The sequence below is a fragment of the Geotrypetes seraphini genome, chromosome 5 (assembly GCF_902459505.1).
Source record: "Geotrypetes seraphini chromosome 5, aGeoSer1.1, whole genome shotgun sequence".
In the NCBI taxonomy this organism is placed as follows: domain Eukaryota; kingdom Metazoa; phylum Chordata; class Amphibia; order Gymnophiona; family Dermophiidae; genus Geotrypetes; species Geotrypetes seraphini.
This window is the reverse complement of record NC_047088.1, coordinates 7239224-7257680: the sequence shown is the minus strand read 5'-3', so window position 1 is coordinate 7257680 and position 18457 is coordinate 7239224. Positions and strand designations below refer to the sequence as shown.

The 18457-nt window shown below is 44.3% G+C and overlaps 1 protein-coding gene across 1 annotated transcript in view; it reads right to left on the bottom strand.

Annotated features, from left to right (window-relative positions):
• Window positions 1-18457, bottom strand: part of EFNB1 (ephrin B1) — a 93797-nt gene that overhangs the window by 11312 nt on the left and 64028 nt on the right. The window contains exon 3 of the mRNA XM_033945042.1: window positions 8889-8981. Coding sequence (XP_033800933.1) covers window positions 8889-8981 — 93 coding nt within the window. The remainder of the gene's footprint in view (window positions 1-8888; window positions 8982-18457) is intronic.

Genomic DNA, 18457 nt, shown 5'->3' with positions numbered 1-18457 from the left:
GGTCTAAGGGCTTTGAAAATGAGGTCTGGACTAGCTAATGCCTGCAGCATAATTGAACAGATAACCCTGCATTAAAAAAAAGCATTGGAACAGTCCAACTATGGCAAGATGAAAGCTTGGACTAAGTTGGAAATGCTGTCTCAGTCAAAAAAAAGCCTTCTTTACAAATTCCAGACTACAAAGAGGTCCATCTCATACATCGTCTCTGAAATAGGTTTTTGCTGCAGACCATGTCTCATTCTGGATGACTTTTTCTGGAACACGTCAAATTTCTCTAGTCTTGTAGTTACGTTTTTTAAGGTTTCGTGTGAGATTCTGGTTGTCATACTCAAGGTGAGGTCACACCAAGTTATACAGAGCCATTGTGATATTCTTTGTCTTGACTTCTATTCTTTTCCTAATAATTCCCAACATCGTTTGATCTTTTAGTTGCTACCGCACACTGGAGTAGAAGATTTCAACATATTGTCCACACTGGCATTTAGATCTTTTTCCTAGGTGGGGACTCCTAATGTGGTACTTAGTTTGAATGTACCTGAACACACCTTTATTCTGAGTTTTTGCCTTTACGGCAAGTTTCTCTTCAAGTTTTCAGTGCTCGTCAGTATTTGTGTTGCTTATTTCTTCATTTGGATTCTTTTTCCATATTTTGATAAGATGCTCTTTTGGCTCCAATAGCCTCCTTTACTTCACCTTTTAACCGTGCTGGCTCTCATTTGCTCTTCTTTCCATCTTTAATATGTGGAATATATCTGGTCTGGGCTTCCAAGATGCCTGATTTAAAGTCCTAACCTTTTAACCTTTTAAAAAATAAAAAATCATTACACCGTGTCCTGCGTTCTACTGAGGACTAGGATCTAAAACAACAACTTTGTCAGTTCCTAAGCCAGCTGCCCCCTGAAGCAGTCATTTGTTCAACTAGTAACTTTACCTGCCTAGTGTTTCATGATATGATGTCAATCTTAGGGGTTAACTGAAAATCAGCCATTACTGCACAGAAAATGTCAGCTTCCCAAATTTCTATTAGCATTTCTTCATCTGTCAGCCAAAAAGGAGTCGGAGGCCTCCAGTATTGGGACACAGCTGTGGTAGCCCCTCTTCCAGATTAGTTAGGCTGACATGAGTGGCCTAAGATATAAAGCAGTGTCCTAAGAAGCAGAGTTCAAATTGCCTTTCTCCCACAGATACTCCTTATAACCTGGAGACAGCAACTTACCTCCCACTGCCTCAGGTTGTAAGATCTTTGGCACAGAGAACTTATCCTATCTGAATTGCTAATAACACTGGAAACCGCCTTGGGCATCACTTGGAAAGGCAGCTGAAAATGCACATTAAAAATGGATAAAGAGCCACTTCTCCAAAAGAACTTACTCATTTTTTCTGCCAAAATATTCATTTAGGCTGTAAGGCATACCCTAAAAAGTCTCCAAATAAGTACAGTCTGTAGCCCCAACATAAGGTCCAGAATCTGTCATGGGGGAAATGATTCACAGATGAAGATGTTTTCTACTAAGCTAGTGTTTTGATTGAAGAGTGGCTCAAAACCAATATACTTTCATTAAATCTGGCAAAGCCAGTTTAGGGGAGGTTGACACGTATGCTGACCTGCATCAGTGATGTCCTTGGTGGACACAGAGGTTAGATGCTCTGAATGAGGAGTCGAGCTGGATGCTACATGGTCTATGAAAGCCATATCACTCAGATTGTTCAAGTGTCAGGTTTATTCAAATGTGATGAAACGCTAATTATAATTATAAGCGTTTTACAATATAAAATATTAAAAAGGGGGAGGACATTTAACGTATTTATTATTGACTGGGACATATGACATACTTGAAAACAAGAGGAAAGTGGCAGAAATACAAATTAAAAGAAAAGGAAACAAAGGAAAAAAACAGAAGGATGGAGCTTTTCTCTTTTGCAACCAACAGACATAAGAGAAACTCACATATGAATTTTGTTTTTCTGCCCGTTAGAGGATGTAAACTTTTAAAAAATCATCAAAATCTTTTTTCTTAGCGTTATGGGGTCAGGATTTAGAACAATTGCTTTTGCTTACTGACACTTACGGGGAATTTAGGAGACATCTAAAAACATCTCTGTTTTCAAAGTATTTAAGCAGCTAATTCGTAAAAATTTTATGATGCACTATTTTGATCATTTTAGTGTCTCTAATTATTGGCTTTTAACTTTTTTAGTTCTATTCAACTTCTTTTATTGTTTTTTTAACTATTGTAAACCACATAGAACTTTACGGCTTTGCGGTATATAAACTGATTATTATTAAGAAAGACTTGATAGAGAGATGATGAAGAGGGATCAATTCAGTTATCAGCAAGGACGGACCCTGAGGTCATTTAGCATTCAAATGCGTCTTTAAAAAGGAAGCATTTAAGGTTTCCCTTAAATTTATCTAAATTTTGTTCGGCCCTAATGTATGGAGGTAAAGAATTTCAGATAGAAGGGGCTGTGATTGCAAATGAAGTAGCCCTATGACTACTAATCATTTTTAAAGATGGTATGTGAAGAAGGTGTTGAGATGCTGATCTTAAGATTCTTGAAGGATTATGAGGGATGAGGAGCTTATGAATGAAGGCAGGTTCGTTGGTGTTTTGGGTTTTGAAGGAAAGCAGATCAATTTTATATGTTGTTCGATGTGGAATGGGTAACCAATGCAAGTTCTTTAACAGGGGGGTAACATCAAATTTCTTCTTATTCATAATAATTTTTATGGCGATGTTTTGTATTAATTGTAGACGGATCCCTTTGTACAATGAATTACAGTAATCAAGCTTGCTTATAATAAGAGAATGAATTAGGATGTTAAGGGACTGAGAATCAAGAATGTTTGCTTGAGATCTGATCATTTTGAGTTTGATAAAACAGTTCTTAACTATTGCACTAATCTGAAGACGGTAGGACAATTTACTGTCTATTATTACACCTAGGAATTTAACTGAGCTAACGGAGTTAATCGATGAGCCGTTAATGGAAATATGAAAAGTAAAGTGAATATTTTATTTCCATGGAAAGAGAAGGCAATTGGTTTTGGAAATGCTAAGAGAGCATATTTTCACAGAGCCATTGGCTGATCTTGTTTAATTTTGAGTTAACGAGATTAATGTCATTGGGATTGGACGCGTCAATGGGATGGATGATCTGAATATAATCTGCGTAAGCAAAAGCGGTAAGACCGATAAGACTGACACAGTGTCAATAGAGGAGCCAGGTAGACATTAAAGAGCAGAGGGGATAGTATAGATCCTTGTGGAATGCCAAAGTTATTTTGAAAAACTGTGGATGTGGAGCTATTGAAGGAGACCACAGAAGTGCGATTTGAGAAATAGGAGAAGAACCAGTTAAGGATTTGCTCAGAGATTCCGACTGCGGCAAGTCTTTGAAGTAATAGTCGGTGGACTATGGTGTCGAAGGCGGCTGAAAGATCTAATGAAACAAAAATAACTGATTTGTGCTGATCCAGGAAGTATTGTACAGATGTGGTTAGACCTAGTAATGTGTGTTCTGTGGAATGATTTTTGCAAAAACCGGTTTGGTTAGGGTGAAAGACTTGAGTTTTGTCAAAGAAGTCGGTTAATTTTGAAAGGAATGGGAGATTTGAGATTGGCCTATAGTTGGAGTAGTCCCGAGTGCTTTCTTTGTTGTTGCGTCAGAGGAGAAGCTTCCGCCCACAAACACACGCGACTGCAGGCAGGCTCGGCTGGCTTGAGCAAGTTACTTTGGAAAGCAACGCACCACGAAGGTAAGGGGGAGGGTGATAGATTCGGCTGGTAGGTAGGAAAGAGGGGGCCGCGCACATTCTGTGACCCTGCGCGTTGACTCCCTTAACTGCGGGGACAAGGCCATTCACCACTCCATGGGGCGGTGGATGGCCTTGTCTCCATGCCCGCAGTGAGCACTTCCCCCCCCCCATACCATTTCAGCGGGGTACCTGCAGCTAGCCGAGGGTAACAGCCACCGTGTCATTCTCTAATTTGTACTATTCTCGTCCGAAAGATGAATAGTATGTGATATATTTTTATTGAGTTCCTTATGGATTGAATTTTATCTTGAAAAAAGTTTGCTAGGATTTGGGCTGTGGGAGAAGAATCACTTGTAATAATTTGTTTCTGCTTGAATTGTGTCAACTTTTTTTAGAATGGAAAATAAGGTCGATGAGTTCTTTGCTTTTGAGATACATTTTTTATGGTAGTTTTTCTTTTCCTGATTTATTGATTGTTTGTAGTATTTTGAGTGAACATTATACTTATTGAGGTTCGATGGAGTGGGATTTGCTCGCCATTTCCGTTCCAAAGATCGTAGTTGGCGCTTGAGGAGAAGTAGTGATGAATTAAACCACAGATTTTTTTTGTTTTTTGGAAGAGATAATGCGTATTGAAATAGGGGCTATTTTATCAAGAAGGGAATGGCAAATCATGTCCCAGATCTCCATTTGTTTTTCTGGTCCTTCCTATCCCCCCTTGAAACAATTTACACTTATGCAGACGACATCCTTGTCCTCCTCGAGGCTGATTCGAACCTCACAGACCTGTCTAAGAACATATCCTCTTGTATAATGAACCTACAATCCTGGGCCCACATTGTGCAAATGAAATGGGTGGCGAGGGTCCCCGTGGTCAGTAATGGCTCTGCAGTCTGCGAATGCCCTACTTAATACTTGATATACTGCTCTACATCATACGTTGTTAAAAATTAAAAGTAAGGGGTATTACATACATAATAATAAAAAAAAAGTTTAACAAATCATATACCAAACCAAACTAGATACAAAAGGGAAACTGGTTGGAATACATCGTTTATAAAAATAAAAAAAAGTGATGGGGGTAGAAAAAAGAAAAGGGCATGTGGAGAAATTGAAGGTCTCGATCTTGTACGCATCTTTAAAGAATTTAGAGCAATTAGGTTCTTGCCGCAGTGTTGATGGTATTGAGTTCCTTAAGGTTGGAGCTTATCAATCTTAAGGGCCAGGGTTCCCTCCCTATATGATCCCTCTCTTTGGAATATCCTCTCCTACTGCCATGGACTGAGACCAAAATTTGGGGCTTTTGTAGTAGCAGAAAATCAGCCCCAAGTTAAAAAAATGTGCAACCCCTGTATTCACTCAAACTCTAGGTTCAACTTTGAGCTTTTCAGACATGAAACATGACACGCCCCCCCCCCCCAAAAAAAAAAAAGGGACAACAAGGGTCTCTAGTAGGGTGCAGGACTGGTCCCAGGTTGCTTCGGCTACTTGCAAAATTGTACACACAACCAGAGGAGAGCGACACGAATGATTAAGGGCATGGAAAACCTTTCATACACTGAAAGATTGGAGAGGCTGGAGCTCTTCTCCCTGGAAAAGCGGAGACTCAGAGGAGACATGATAGAGACCTACAAGATCATGAAGGGCATAGAGAAAGTAGAGAGAGATAGATTCTTCAAATTTTCAAAACATAAAAGAACAAGAGGGCATTCGGAAAAATTGGAAGGGGATAGATTCAAAACAAATGCTAGGAAGTTTTTCTTTACTCAGCGGGTGGTGGACACCTGGAATGCGCTTCCAGAGGGCGTAATAGGGCAGAGTACGGTACTGGGGTTTAAGAAAGGATTGGACAATTTCCTGCTGAAGAAAGGGATAGAGGGGTATAGATAGAGGATTACTGCACAGGTCCTGGACCTGTTGGGCCGCCGCGTGAGCGGACTGCTGGGCACGATGGACCTCAGGTCTGACCCGGCAGAGGCATTGCTTATGTTCTGGTTATAAGTGGTATTACTGTTAGGGTCCAGCTTGACAGAGGATTGGGGGAGGATTTTTTATTTTATATATTGTCAATCATTAAGAACCTAAGAATAGTCTTACTGGGTCAGACCAATGGTCCATCAAGCCCAGTTGCCCGTTTTCATGATGGCCAATCCAGGTCCCTAGTACATGGCCAAAACCCAAGGAGAAGCAACAGTCCATGCAACCGATCCTCCATGTCTTTCTCAATAACTGACTATGGACTTTTCCTCCAGGAACTTCTCCAAACCTTTCTTAAAATCAGCTACGCTATCTGCTCTCACCACAACCTCTGGCAATGCGTTCCAGAGCTTAACTATTCTGAGTGAAAAAAAATTTTCCTCCTACTGGTTTTAAAAGTATTTCCCTGTAACTTCATCGAGTGTCCCCTAGTCTTTGTGAAAAATCGATCCACTTGTACCCGTTCTACTCCACTCAAGATTTTGTATATATCTGGGTGGTTTACAATACAAAAGTACATTAAAAAGTCATTTAAAAAGGGGTGAAAAGGAGACAGCAGTGGTGTACTGAGGTTAGGAGGCGCCTGGGGTGGTAGCAATCCCCGCCCTCTTCTCTAACTCTTCACCGACACAAGCAGCATCTCCAACCTCGGCTCTCCTTGTGATGTGGCAAAGCCAGCGGACAGGTGGTCTGAAGAGCCAAACTTCCATACCACTGACCAGTTTGTCAACACAGCCGAACGCAGCGCTAAACTGATAACTGATTTTGCCACTGGCATCACCAAAGACCCAATGCAGGGCAAGGCCTTGTTGCGAGGAGTTGAACAGCATCGCAGGCATTATCCTCTCTCAAGGAAACATTGGATGCTTAAGCGTTTGGAACAGACACTATCTCAATAACACGCTATGGGAAAAAAGTCCATAGTCTACCATTGAGATAGACATGGGGGAAGCCGCTGCTTGCCCTGGATCAGTCGCATAGACTGTTGCTACTCTCTGGGTTTCTGCCAGATTCTTGTGACCTGGATTGGCCACCATTAGAAGCAGGAGACTTGGCTAGATGGACCCTTGGTCTGGGTTCTCAGTATAGCTGTTTTTCTGTTTTCTGCCTCAACTGCTGGCTAATCAACCCTTTTTCTATCAGGACTGCAATCTTGACTTTAACCCTTTCAGGACCATAAGGATCGTAGGCCAATTTTTGTGGTTTTGACGACATTTTTATGGTAAAAAGGGCTTGCAGATGCCAAAAAATTGATTTTTTTTGTGAAATATCATTATTTTTATTTTAAAAAAATCACACTTCTGGCTTATGGACAGTGTGGCAAGTGAATCTTCTCGTCAATCTAGCAACGACGCTAATGAATGAATGTCGGAACCAGTTTGTTTACATAAAGGCAGTATCATATGGAATCCGTACATATCAAATTTAGAACTGTAGACTATCCCAATCAAAATTTATAGGATTTTAAAGTTATGGGACAAATATGTCCCTTGGTCCTGAAAGGGTTAATGTGTGTTTTAGGATTGGTGGGGGGACATCAGAAAGATGTAATACAGGGTATCAGCTATTCCTGGCTTAAGTTCACCCTCCCCCCACCCCAAGTATTCCAGATACAAGATAAGAGGTCTCTGCTCGAGGTCTGTACACAAAGGGGCTGAATTCTTGCTTTTGCACCTTGTACCCCTGCATCATCTCTCTCTGAAAGGCTTCCTTACAAGGTCCTCGCACACAAAGAGCCCGTAGACTTTACACGTGATCCCTGCAGGCAACCAATCAGGGCGCAGCTTCCTCTCCACTGAGTGGAGCCCTGGAAATGCATCATTAAATTCTGGCAAGAGGCTTATGTGCTGCAAACGTCGCTCTGAAGAAGACAAACTTTCAACCAGGGAGATGAAGCCAGGTGATCCTTTTCAAAGATGTCCTTCCCCCCCCCCCCCCCCCCCCGGTGTTAACAAAGGAGGGGGCTGAGGGGTTTCTCAGCCACAATGGCAAATGAAGAGCCACTCAATGAAATGGTATTCAGGGATGAAGAGACACTTCCCCCAACATTTAACAGGCTAAACTATCAAAAGGTCAGCGAGATGGCTCAATCTCCATGGTATGGTGATGCTGATTCTGCTAGAAACCTCCAAGCCTCCAGCACTTTGTGGCGTAGTGGTTCTTCACTGACGTGAGCGGCATCGCCAACCTCAGCTCTTCCTCAGAAGTCGCTTCCTGGTCGCGGAGCCAAGGCGGTTGTGGCAGCAGGTTAGAGATGCTGTTTGCACTGGTGAACAGTGAAAAAGAGGAACAGGGCGGGAGGGAACTAGTGCCCCAGGTATGTCCTACCCTCGCTACCACCTTATCACCCATCCCTCACATACTCTGATGTTACTGTTTAACTGAAGCCCCCCCCCCCACCACCAGACACCACAGATTTCATGAACTGGGGTGTGAAAGTGTGAAACCAGCCACCAAACCTGCCAAGCATAAAAGCAGTAAAAAATAAGATTTCCAGTACTCAACTCTATCAACTGCTAATTGGTCGAAAAGGTGACAACGAAAACTAGAAGGATGCTATGGCCAGTAGGAAAATGACAGAGACGTTTAAATACCTGCCTGGCATAAAATGCACATGAGGTGAGTCTCTTTCAATTCAGAGGATGCTCTGGAATGAGGGGGCATAGGATGAAGGTGAAAGAGGACAGATTCAGAAGTAACTTTATAAAATAAATTTTCATGGAAACAGCCTCCCAGTGGAGGATGCAAAAAGTATAGCGGAATTTAAGAAAGCTTGGGACAAATATGCTGGATGCTTAAGGCAGAGGAGGAGATAGGAGAAGGCAAGGCATGGTTAGGCAGACTAGATAGGCCTTATGGGCTTTATCTGTTTTCATTATATTTCTAGGTCTTTATCAGTGGGGTAATTTCAGAGGGAAATATGCAAACCCGTGTAATTTATAGGATCTTTTTGTGCAGACTGGGGGACCATTACAAATTGTCATCCCTGACCAATCTCTCTGGAAAGCAGTAAACCAGACTGAATTGATCTGGAATGATATTACTTAAAACCACTGAACGTCTCAAGTAAATTCCCCCAGTCTCCGAGAACAATATCCAGCCCCTGAGTGGGGAGTTTCCTACCAGCTCCTCGCCTGGTGATGCAACTTACCTTGCCCCACCTTCATGATGATTTTCATAGAGCGTGAGTGGCAGACGCCACCTTCTCTGTTCTCCAGCCCTTCAAACGTGCCGTTGGAGGTGGCTACAAGAGAAAGAGAACATAGGGTTAGGAATAGGATTATGACAGGCAAAAGCAGATGCAGTGTTCTGCCTCCTCACTGGTGACAAGGGACTCTCTGCTGTTTATAAAGAGCAAAATGTACTTTCTCTCAGACCCTGCTAGAAACCTGGGCACTGTACAACTTTCTACAACAATTTGGATGGTTTCGCCTCTAAACTGTTGGCGAATCTAGTCTCCCTTTTTAGAGAATGTCCCTGTCCCTGAGAGTTCTTTTCCTGTCCCATCCATGCAAGCTGTCCTCATCTGTAAATCTTACAGGAATGGGGAAGGAAAGGGACGGGGAAATTGAGTTCCCGCGGGGACAGGGACACATTTATTCCCTTGTCATTCTCTTCTCTATCCCTTTGCATCAGAGCAGGGTGTCTACCCATGTTTTTAGGACAATTCAAATACTGCAGGAGACTTCCAGGGCATATGCGCAAGATGGACCTTTCGTCCGTCCTTCCCCCCCCCCCCACCCCGATGCCAGCTGTCACCAGATCTGCGCTCGCTCTTCAATTTTCAATGTTCTAGGAGCCACACTTTCAAACAATTTGCCACTTGAACTAAAACTCCAATCATTGTATCAAAAATTCAAGTGACAATTATAAAGCTGCTTTTAAAAAAAAAAATGTGATCCATGAATTCTGATCATTAGGTGCTTTTAAGACAGATTTTATTCTTAACCTATTCTTTTACAACAATTGTAAAATAGCTCTCTTTATTTCTGATTTTATTTTATTGTAAACCACTATGATGGTATTTATGGATTGGCAGCGTAGCAAAATGTACAATCTTCAACCTGGAAATGCCGCTTGCTGTGTGTATGGTCCACCTTCCTGGCCTCTCATTGCTCTTACAAGTTCCTGCCACTGCAAACGGACCAACCTCCGTTGCTTTTCTAGCTTTTGTTGGGGGCTAAACCCCAAGATTATCCATGTATTAAAGAAGCACAATGAAGCTTCTTTCTTCAAAGACAGCTCCGACTCGCCCAACTGTTTTCCTGGTCTTCCAGTGCCCACAAAGTGGGAGAAAAAAAGTCCAGGATGTGAAAGCTGCAGGGAATCCAAATCTGTCTTTTAAAAAAAATCTTCCTGAACTCAGCACCTCGATTCCTAAGGCCAACATTAACGCAGCTGAGCTCCTGAACTTGGGCACACAAGTTTAAGGTGCAAAGGAGCAGTTTTTAAATCCATTTGTGTGTAGAAATGGCTCATTATAAACTGCCCAGAGTCACTACTACTAATCATTTCTGTGCTGCATATCAAAACACAGGAGACAGTCCCTGTGCAAGAGAGCTTACAATCTAGTCGAGACAAACTGGACAAAAAGGTGCATCAATACACCTTACTCAGGTGGGGGAATTAGAGGGAATGATAAGATAGATATTGGTGCTTAGCAGGTGGGTTGGAGTTTGGACTTGAAAGGAGCGTCAAAGAAGTGGGCTTTGAGTCTAGATTTGAACATTGCCAGAGATGGAGTCAGGCAGTTTGGTCCAAGCACAGCTTGGGTGGGGGTTGAGCTTTTGTGCAAGTTGCCTTTCAGTATTCACAAAATAGCCAAGAAAATTAAGAGTGTGCTTGTTGTTTGGTTGGGTATTTAGAATATTGTGCCTGTATACAATTCTAGAGACCACACCTTCAAAAAGATATGCAGGATGGAATCGCTCCAGATGAAGGCTACTAAAATGGTTGGTGGTCTTCATCATAAGGTGTACAGAGAGGGACAAAGATCTCAATATGTCTACGTGAATGAGGAAGTTCTGGAATGAGGGGGCATAGGCTGAAGGTGAAAGGGGATAGATTCAGAAGTAACCTTAGGAAATACTTTTTCACAGAAAGGGTGGTGAATGCTTGGAACAACCTCCCCGTGGAGGTAATGGAGAAGGAAAGTCTATTAAATTCAAGAAAGCGTGGGACAAGTACGTTGGACCTCTAAGGGAGATAGCATGGTTAGGCAGACTAGTTGCAGGGCTGCCCAAGTCCGGTCCTCGAGATCTACTGGCAGGCCAGGTTTTCAGGATATCCACAATGAATATGCATGAGAGAGATTTGCATCCCAAGAAGGCTGTGTAGGCAAATCTCTCTCATGCATATTCATTGTGGATATCCAGAAAACTTGGCCTGCCAGTAGATCTTAAGGACTGGACTTGGGCAGCCCTGAGTTAGGGCTTTTGGGCGTTATCCGCCTTTGTTTCTAAAAACGTATGCATCCACTTTTCCTTTAAAATCTGGTCTCAACTTATGCACCAATCAGATGCCTATTACAATCTCCTTACTAATTGAAAATTCACCTCAATTCAGCCGCTTTAAACACTGATTGCCTCCAGCTAAATAAAACTGAGATGCTCAGTGCTGGAGCAGGGACTGAACATCCGGGTCTTTGGCTGATATTCCTTGATATACCTGCATAGCTAACAGGTAGAGTCTTATTTGCCTGTCAGCCATGCAAGCGCCAGCACCGAGTAGGACCAGTATCTGGGTATCTCCTGGCTCCACCCAGACCTCCCAGCAAAGGCCGATTAAGGCCTTTTTGGGAACCGCCTATGGACATCCACGCAATTTCTTCTCTATTATTTATAACCTGCTTTGATCCATTTAAGGGAGTTTGCAGGGATATAAGTGATGTACTGTATTGCTTTGCACCATCTGGTTAAGTGCACTGAATATCCCTTGCCATCCTGCTCCCTGCGATGTAACTCCTTGGCCAAGTTATTAGGATTATCAGCCCCTGTGTTGCTAATTTTAAACTGACTTTTTCTTTGACTAGATTTAGGATCTTGAAGGAAGTGCCCTAGTGTCCCTGGGACCTGATGCTAAATTTTTAACCTTTTTCTTCCAATTCTGCTCTTTATCCACTCATTATTTGGACTGCTAAATTCAAACTCCTAGTAAACTCAGCCCTTAACTTAAGGCCTCGGGTCTCATCATGCTCTGTTCAATTTCCCTTCTGTAAAAGCAAGAAATTCCTAAATCACTCTTTAGCATCTCAGGCAGCTTCTCATGAAAAAGAATTGCCATCATTGTTGCTCCCAGCTGTTTCTTACAGACATTTTAGAAAACAGCTAAAAACCTATCTTTTTTCCAAATACCTGACTAGCTGACTCATTCAAAGAGACGATTATGTTTAATGTTTATAATCTTTTGGTAATGTGGTCTATAAGTATAATGTTATGTTATTTTGAAGGAGCCAGTTTAAGCTTCTACCCCCTTGAAAAATTGTCCTAAATTTAGGTTCTTAGAACATAGGCAGGGCCTGATCAGGGGGATGAGGTGGGTGCTCGGCACTCGATTTCAGGTTCGTAGACTTGGGTGTCAACGACCGGCCTAAAGTTAGAAGCCTTATTTTAAGTCCGTAAACTCAGCGACAAGCCACAAAATGTAGGAACTCGTAGTTCATCCAATACTGAACTACATAAGAGGAAAGGACGCGCAGCGAGTGATGGGAAGAAAGTGAAACAAAATGACCCAGGAGGCCCGGGAGAGCTGTGCTGGTAACCCAACCCCTCGATACTCGCCTGCACCTGGGGAGGGGGCACCCGAGGGGTTGTCTCCTCCTCTAACACACCTGCAACCTGCTGGGGGGTAGCAAAGGGTTTTACTTTCTGCCACCTGCTCCTCCTGTGGTGCTGAGGGGGTGGGGGGGGGGGGGGCAGCTGCCTTGCTGAAGGAGAAAGCTGCTTTGTTTTCTGGCGACTAATCCACAGATTGATTCTACAATTTAAGATTCCACCAAGGAGGGGGGGGTTGTTTGTTGGTCTCTCTCCCCCCTTCAGATCACAAGCTTGTGTGTTCTCATCTGCAGAAAGATGATGTGCAGGGCTGGGGGAGGATGGAAGAGATTAACATTTCAGACTCGGCTCTGCCAGCGATATTAACAGTGACCTTTAAAGGTTCAGAGGCAGCGAAATATGTACTGGAAGAAAAGCCCTGAACACACACGCACGCACCCACTACAACCCCTCCAAACTCATAATATATCAAGTGGTTTTCATTGCACTATATCAAATTAATAAATCCAGTCCTAAATGCACACAAACTCCATATCCTTGAACACACACACAAACACCAGAAATACATACGCCTCCCATCCTCCCTCCACTGGCTAACTATCACCACCGTCGTTTGCGTGAATCGAGTATGATCACAAATGATTGGCATATCAGCTTAAGTAACCCTTCTAATGGCCCTGACTTCCGAAGAACACCTACGCCTAAACTCGTTCTTCGCAACGCACAAGAACTCCTGCCGCATGCTCATTCGCCAGGTCAGAAACCAAGCTGCGCTGGCCTCCGGCCACGGTGCTTCCCAGAGTCCACGCAGAGGGAAGTGGGAGGGATAAGGAGTGGGCTGTTTTTGCAGTACCTGCAGGACTAGAGTAGGGTTACCAGATGTCCTCTTTTTAGGGGACCGAGTTCCCGGGCAGACTTTCCAAAACCCGGACGTTTGTCTGGGTTTTGGAAAGCCCCAAGCTCCGGCCGCATCTGGAGGGCCTTCAACAACTATGCGCAGATGAAGTGTGACACATTTGCGCATGCTGGAGGTCAGGAAAAAAAAAAAAGAGACGCGCTGGAGGCAGAACAGGGAATGGCAATGTGTCTGGGTTTTTCTATTGGCAAATATGGCAACCCCAAACTAGAGTCCTGGGCGCACATGGCAAGCTCAGTATTTATGGTTTCACCTGGCATAGTGTGAGCCCCAAACATAGAATGGGTGGGCATTAAATTAGTTCAGGAATTCGCATGGGCACACACCCACCCAAGAGATCACACAGGGTTGTTGGGGAGGGGGAAACACATAGAGAACAAGGGTAGGTGTGTAAGTAGAAGAGGACACCACTGCCTCAATGGGTCACATGCAATGATCTGTCCCCAGGCACCACAGACTGAGGGGTCATTGTTAGCACTCGAGACAGCGTGAGGGGTTTCAGGATTTACTCTAGGACCTGAGTAGCATGGGATAGTGAGCCAGTACTCAAGGTGTTGCAAGATTTACTCTAGAAATGATGAGTCCCGCACCCAACCCAGAAGGACCCAGAAAGACCTTCAGCCTTGCACTATCCTCCTTCAATTACTCTTCAGGCCTTTATTTACCTATCCCACCTGCAAGATTCTGATCAATTAAGCCATATCAATCACCCCAACACCATCCCTCCCAGAATGATCATACACACGTACATACTTGAGTATCATTAATACTCGAGTATAAATGTGGCTAGTGTATCTCAGTTTAAAAAAAAAGGTTTGGTCAAGTTCCTGGAGGAAAAGTATATAGCCTGCTCTTAAGACAGACATGGAGGAAGCCACTGCTTGCCCTGGAATAGGTAGCAAGGAATCTGATTCCAGGAATCTGGGAATCTAGAATCCTGGAATCCAGGAATCTGGAATCCTGCTGTTCTTTGGGGTTCTGCCAGATAATTGGGACAACAGAATACTGGGTTAAATGGATCAATCTGCCTAGGGATGGCTTCATATCTCTCTAAAATCTTCACACCCCTTATTCAATACTTGAAGGCCCTTATGCAGCAAATACAGTCATGAGTCATTTAGGAGTGATGTCCATCAATTTTGGACAGTCGGAAGCTGCAGTTTTTGTCAGTTCCTCTTGGCAATAGCTGAAGCTCTTTCAGATTTGCTGAGGTGATCTTTAGGCTACAGACTTCAAGTTTTAACACAGATTTACTAGAGACTCTCAGTTTCTTCTTCCTGAATCACTCTGCTACTTTTTTTGCTTAGGATCACTGTCCTCTTGGAAGGTAAATCTCCCCAGCCCAGTTTTCCTTTAGGACCTGTCTGTGCTACTATCCTCATCTTGCAGCACAGTTTCATAGGACTCACAGTGGCTCCCCTCAGGATGGGTCCCAAAGTGACGGGCTGGGTCAGGAACTGGTTGAGTGGAAGGCGACAGAGGGTAGTGATCAATGGATCTAAGCAACCACAAGTCGCTAGAAACCTAGCTCGCGGAGAATGCCACGCACTTGTAAAAAATGCAGTGAATAAAAGCATGTCTTCCCATTTCTCCTCCCAGGAAGAAGGAAGGAAAAGTGAGAGCGGCATAAAAGAAAGGATGACACCTCTTTAGAAAGAAATGGAGGTGCCGTCCGAACTGACACCCCCCCCCCCCCCAGATTCTGTAAATCAGAAATAGGAAGCCCTGCAGAACAAGGCCTGCAACTCAGAAAACCGCCGAGCTGAAGCCATGTTCACAAGAAACCCCGTGTTCAACGGCACAGCCCTTTAGCGTCTCAAAGAAAAGGATGAAATGAAGCCTTCGGTAAACTGCGAAGTACCGGACAGGGCTTTCCAAGAGGTGTATGAACATACCGTACTCCGTTTAGGAACTGAACTACATGAAGCTGAGAAGGAAGCGAAGAGCAAGATACCTCGCCCTTGTAACAAGCTAAGAATGGCCCTTGAAGCTGAAGGGAACTGAACGCCAAGCCCTTGACAATACACTTGTGCCAAAAAAGAACCCTGGAAGGGTGCAACTGTTAAGTACCCAAGAAAGGAAAAACCTCCAAAAGGAAGTAGAAGCCACAGTTGAAGACGTCTGTATCGCCTGGATAAGAGAAGAAACAACCTGCATCGCATAACCCTTACACGTTAGCCAAGACTTTCAAAAGCTAGGCCGTACTACCAAAGTAGTACGAATATCCATGTTGAACGGACCCTAGGGGAGTAAATCCGGAGAAACCATGAAACTCAATAGTCCGGCGGTCGAAAGAATCATTAGATGCGCATAGCAAGGATGGCGCAGCCAAACCAGAGATTCTCCAAATACTGCGCCCTGAAGCGAGCGGGAGATGGCCAATCCAAGTCAGCATCAGCCAGGGGAAAACACTGAAAAAACAGAAACCAGAGGCGAGAAAGACGCCACACTGCAACCCCCTCTGACTCCCACTCCCTGTGTCCGCCGAAGAAGCTAGGAAGCTGAAAATTTCGAGACGAGGCCATGAGGTCTAGTTCCAGGAGATCTCACTTCCATACAAAGAGCTGGAACGCCTGAGCCAAAATTCACAATATCCAGGATGTCGCAGATTTCACTATTACTAACCCTTACACTGTCTAGAGCGTACACAGCGCTGTACACCATCACATACAATAAACGGGCCATGCTCAGATTTTGCGGAGAGAAAGTCAATCCAAACTCTTTTCCTGACCTGTAAAATTATCTGCCAACCGAAGAGGAAGAAGAGGGTCCACCCATTGAAGTAGAACCATGATGTTACTCGCCAATTGAGTACATCATCTACCGCCCAGGATATAGAGAAATACCACCATCATAATACTGACTGAAAAGACCTTCAGTGCCATACCGGAAGAATGGTCTGAAGCTCCAGAAATGGTAGCCTGACCATGCTCCAGAATAGAAGAATGAACAAGCACTGAGTCGCCCCTTAAGATCAGACTCGTGGATCTCAGGATGGAAGACACCGAGCCCCACAACCCGCCAGCCCGGGATGTTTGGTGACCAGGAGCCAGTCCAGCAAAGACCATGGCATGCCTTTGAAAAGAGAAATCATGCTGAGCCACCAAAGCATACAGAGCAATGCTTGAGGAGCCTACCAAATAATGGGAGCCCTGAGATACCGGGAACCACCGGAACAAAAGCGACCGCTGTAGCGTTACAATGGGAAAGCAAGCCAAAGTTCGCAGTGGAGTCAGCAACATGGATCCCATACTCTTGGACAAGGCGACCGAAGAAGAATGCAAACCTGAGACTGTGATCCATCGCCCTAGTCTCAGGGAAGAAACCCATTTCTCTCCTATATGAAGAAAAACAGCTTCCCGATATACCTATAATACAGGAGAAAAGAGACCCGTGCAAATTCGAAGACAAATGGCAGACAAATGGCCCCACTGGACGCTGTCCAAATCAAGAAGCCAGTCAAGAAGAAAGTAGGTGAATTGCCTGGTAGTGCCACTGCTCTCATTTTCTAAAATGTCCGTGAAGCCTGGGGTAGGCGAAAAGGCATGTGACAAAACCAAAAGTGCTGCTCCAAGAGAGGCAAGCAAACCAAGTGCCGATTCGGAGTCCACAGTGAAAATGTAAATAAGTCTCCCAGTTTTTCTGCAGAAATGTGTAACCCTGAGAAACCATTCAGCAAATGGGATCCAGCCCCAGTCTGCCCAATGCCCCCGTCTTGGGCGCTATGCAGTAAGTGGAACAACTTCCCTTAAGTCCTGAGGAACTACAAGAACTGCCCTAAGAACCAGCAACACTTAAAAGGGAAACACAAAACATAGAAACTCCAAGAACGAACCAGAAACCCGAGGAGGATGCAAAGTTGCAAGCATCCTGAAAAAAAGTTCACAGCCCCCTGACCTGACAATATAGCATCTTCCCCCTCAAGAGAAAGCCTGAAGAGCCATTGGAAGAAGTCAAGATCCCCTCAGAACGAAGTGCAGAAGGTCAGGGAACAGCAGGAGGAGTACTATAGCATCTGTAAGAAGAAAGAAACTCTCCTAAGAAAAATCAAGGTGCGCCATGGAAAGAGGCGCATACTGGAACCATGAAAACAGTACTAACTCCATGCAACGTGAGCGAAACACGTATGGTTTCATTAACTGGGGCAGACAAGGAGTCGGGCTTATAGAAGTAAGTGACTTACCCAGGCCAGAAGTAGCTGTAGAACACTGTCTGCCAATGCTGTCTAGCACCTGCCATGAAAAAATTGGCGGTGGTAAAATCTCGTGCGACAGGCTGTGCACTATAGAGGCTCCGCTGCCTCAGAAATAAAGACAGCCCTGCCCATACAAAAAAGAGAAACACCACCGTGCTCCCAAACTGTGCCCCAATAGATTATCACAATACCAGAACCGGAAATTATTTCTATAACGCTACCACACACACAAAGCACTGCACAGAGAGCCGAAAAGAAAACATTCAAGTATGTATATGCTCTCTTTAGGGAGATCCTGAGAGAAAGCAAGAGAAACCCGCACCAAGTACCGGGTAATCTCTAGCTGTTAACCACAACCTGCAGCAATATACCTTCTGGCCACCCTGTGCAGAGAAAAGCGGAACTGGTCAGTGGAGCATAAACTGAACTCTCCCTCCAATACGCTCTCAGGCCTAAGAAGCATGACCCCCAAGTTACGAGAAGCGCATGAAATAAACACTCACCAAGCTCCCAAGTGCTGCATCAAAGCAAAATGGGGCGGCACAACCTCCAACGCGTGGAACTCAAACAAAAGAGAGGCCTTGTGAAATGAAAACCTACACGTTGCAGCGCTGCTGATAACGGAGGATCGCTAGCGTGCTCTATTCTCATACGGGAAATGCAACAGGAAGGCTGTGGCACCCGCTCAGATCAGCCTGGGGAAAAAACAGCTGACCCGCTGTGGTGCTGCCGACAACGGAGGATCCCAAGCGCGAAAATCCGAGTCCCTCAACTGTTTGACAATTATAAACCCGGCGCTTAACCATTTCCATAACAAAACATAACCACGGCGGAGC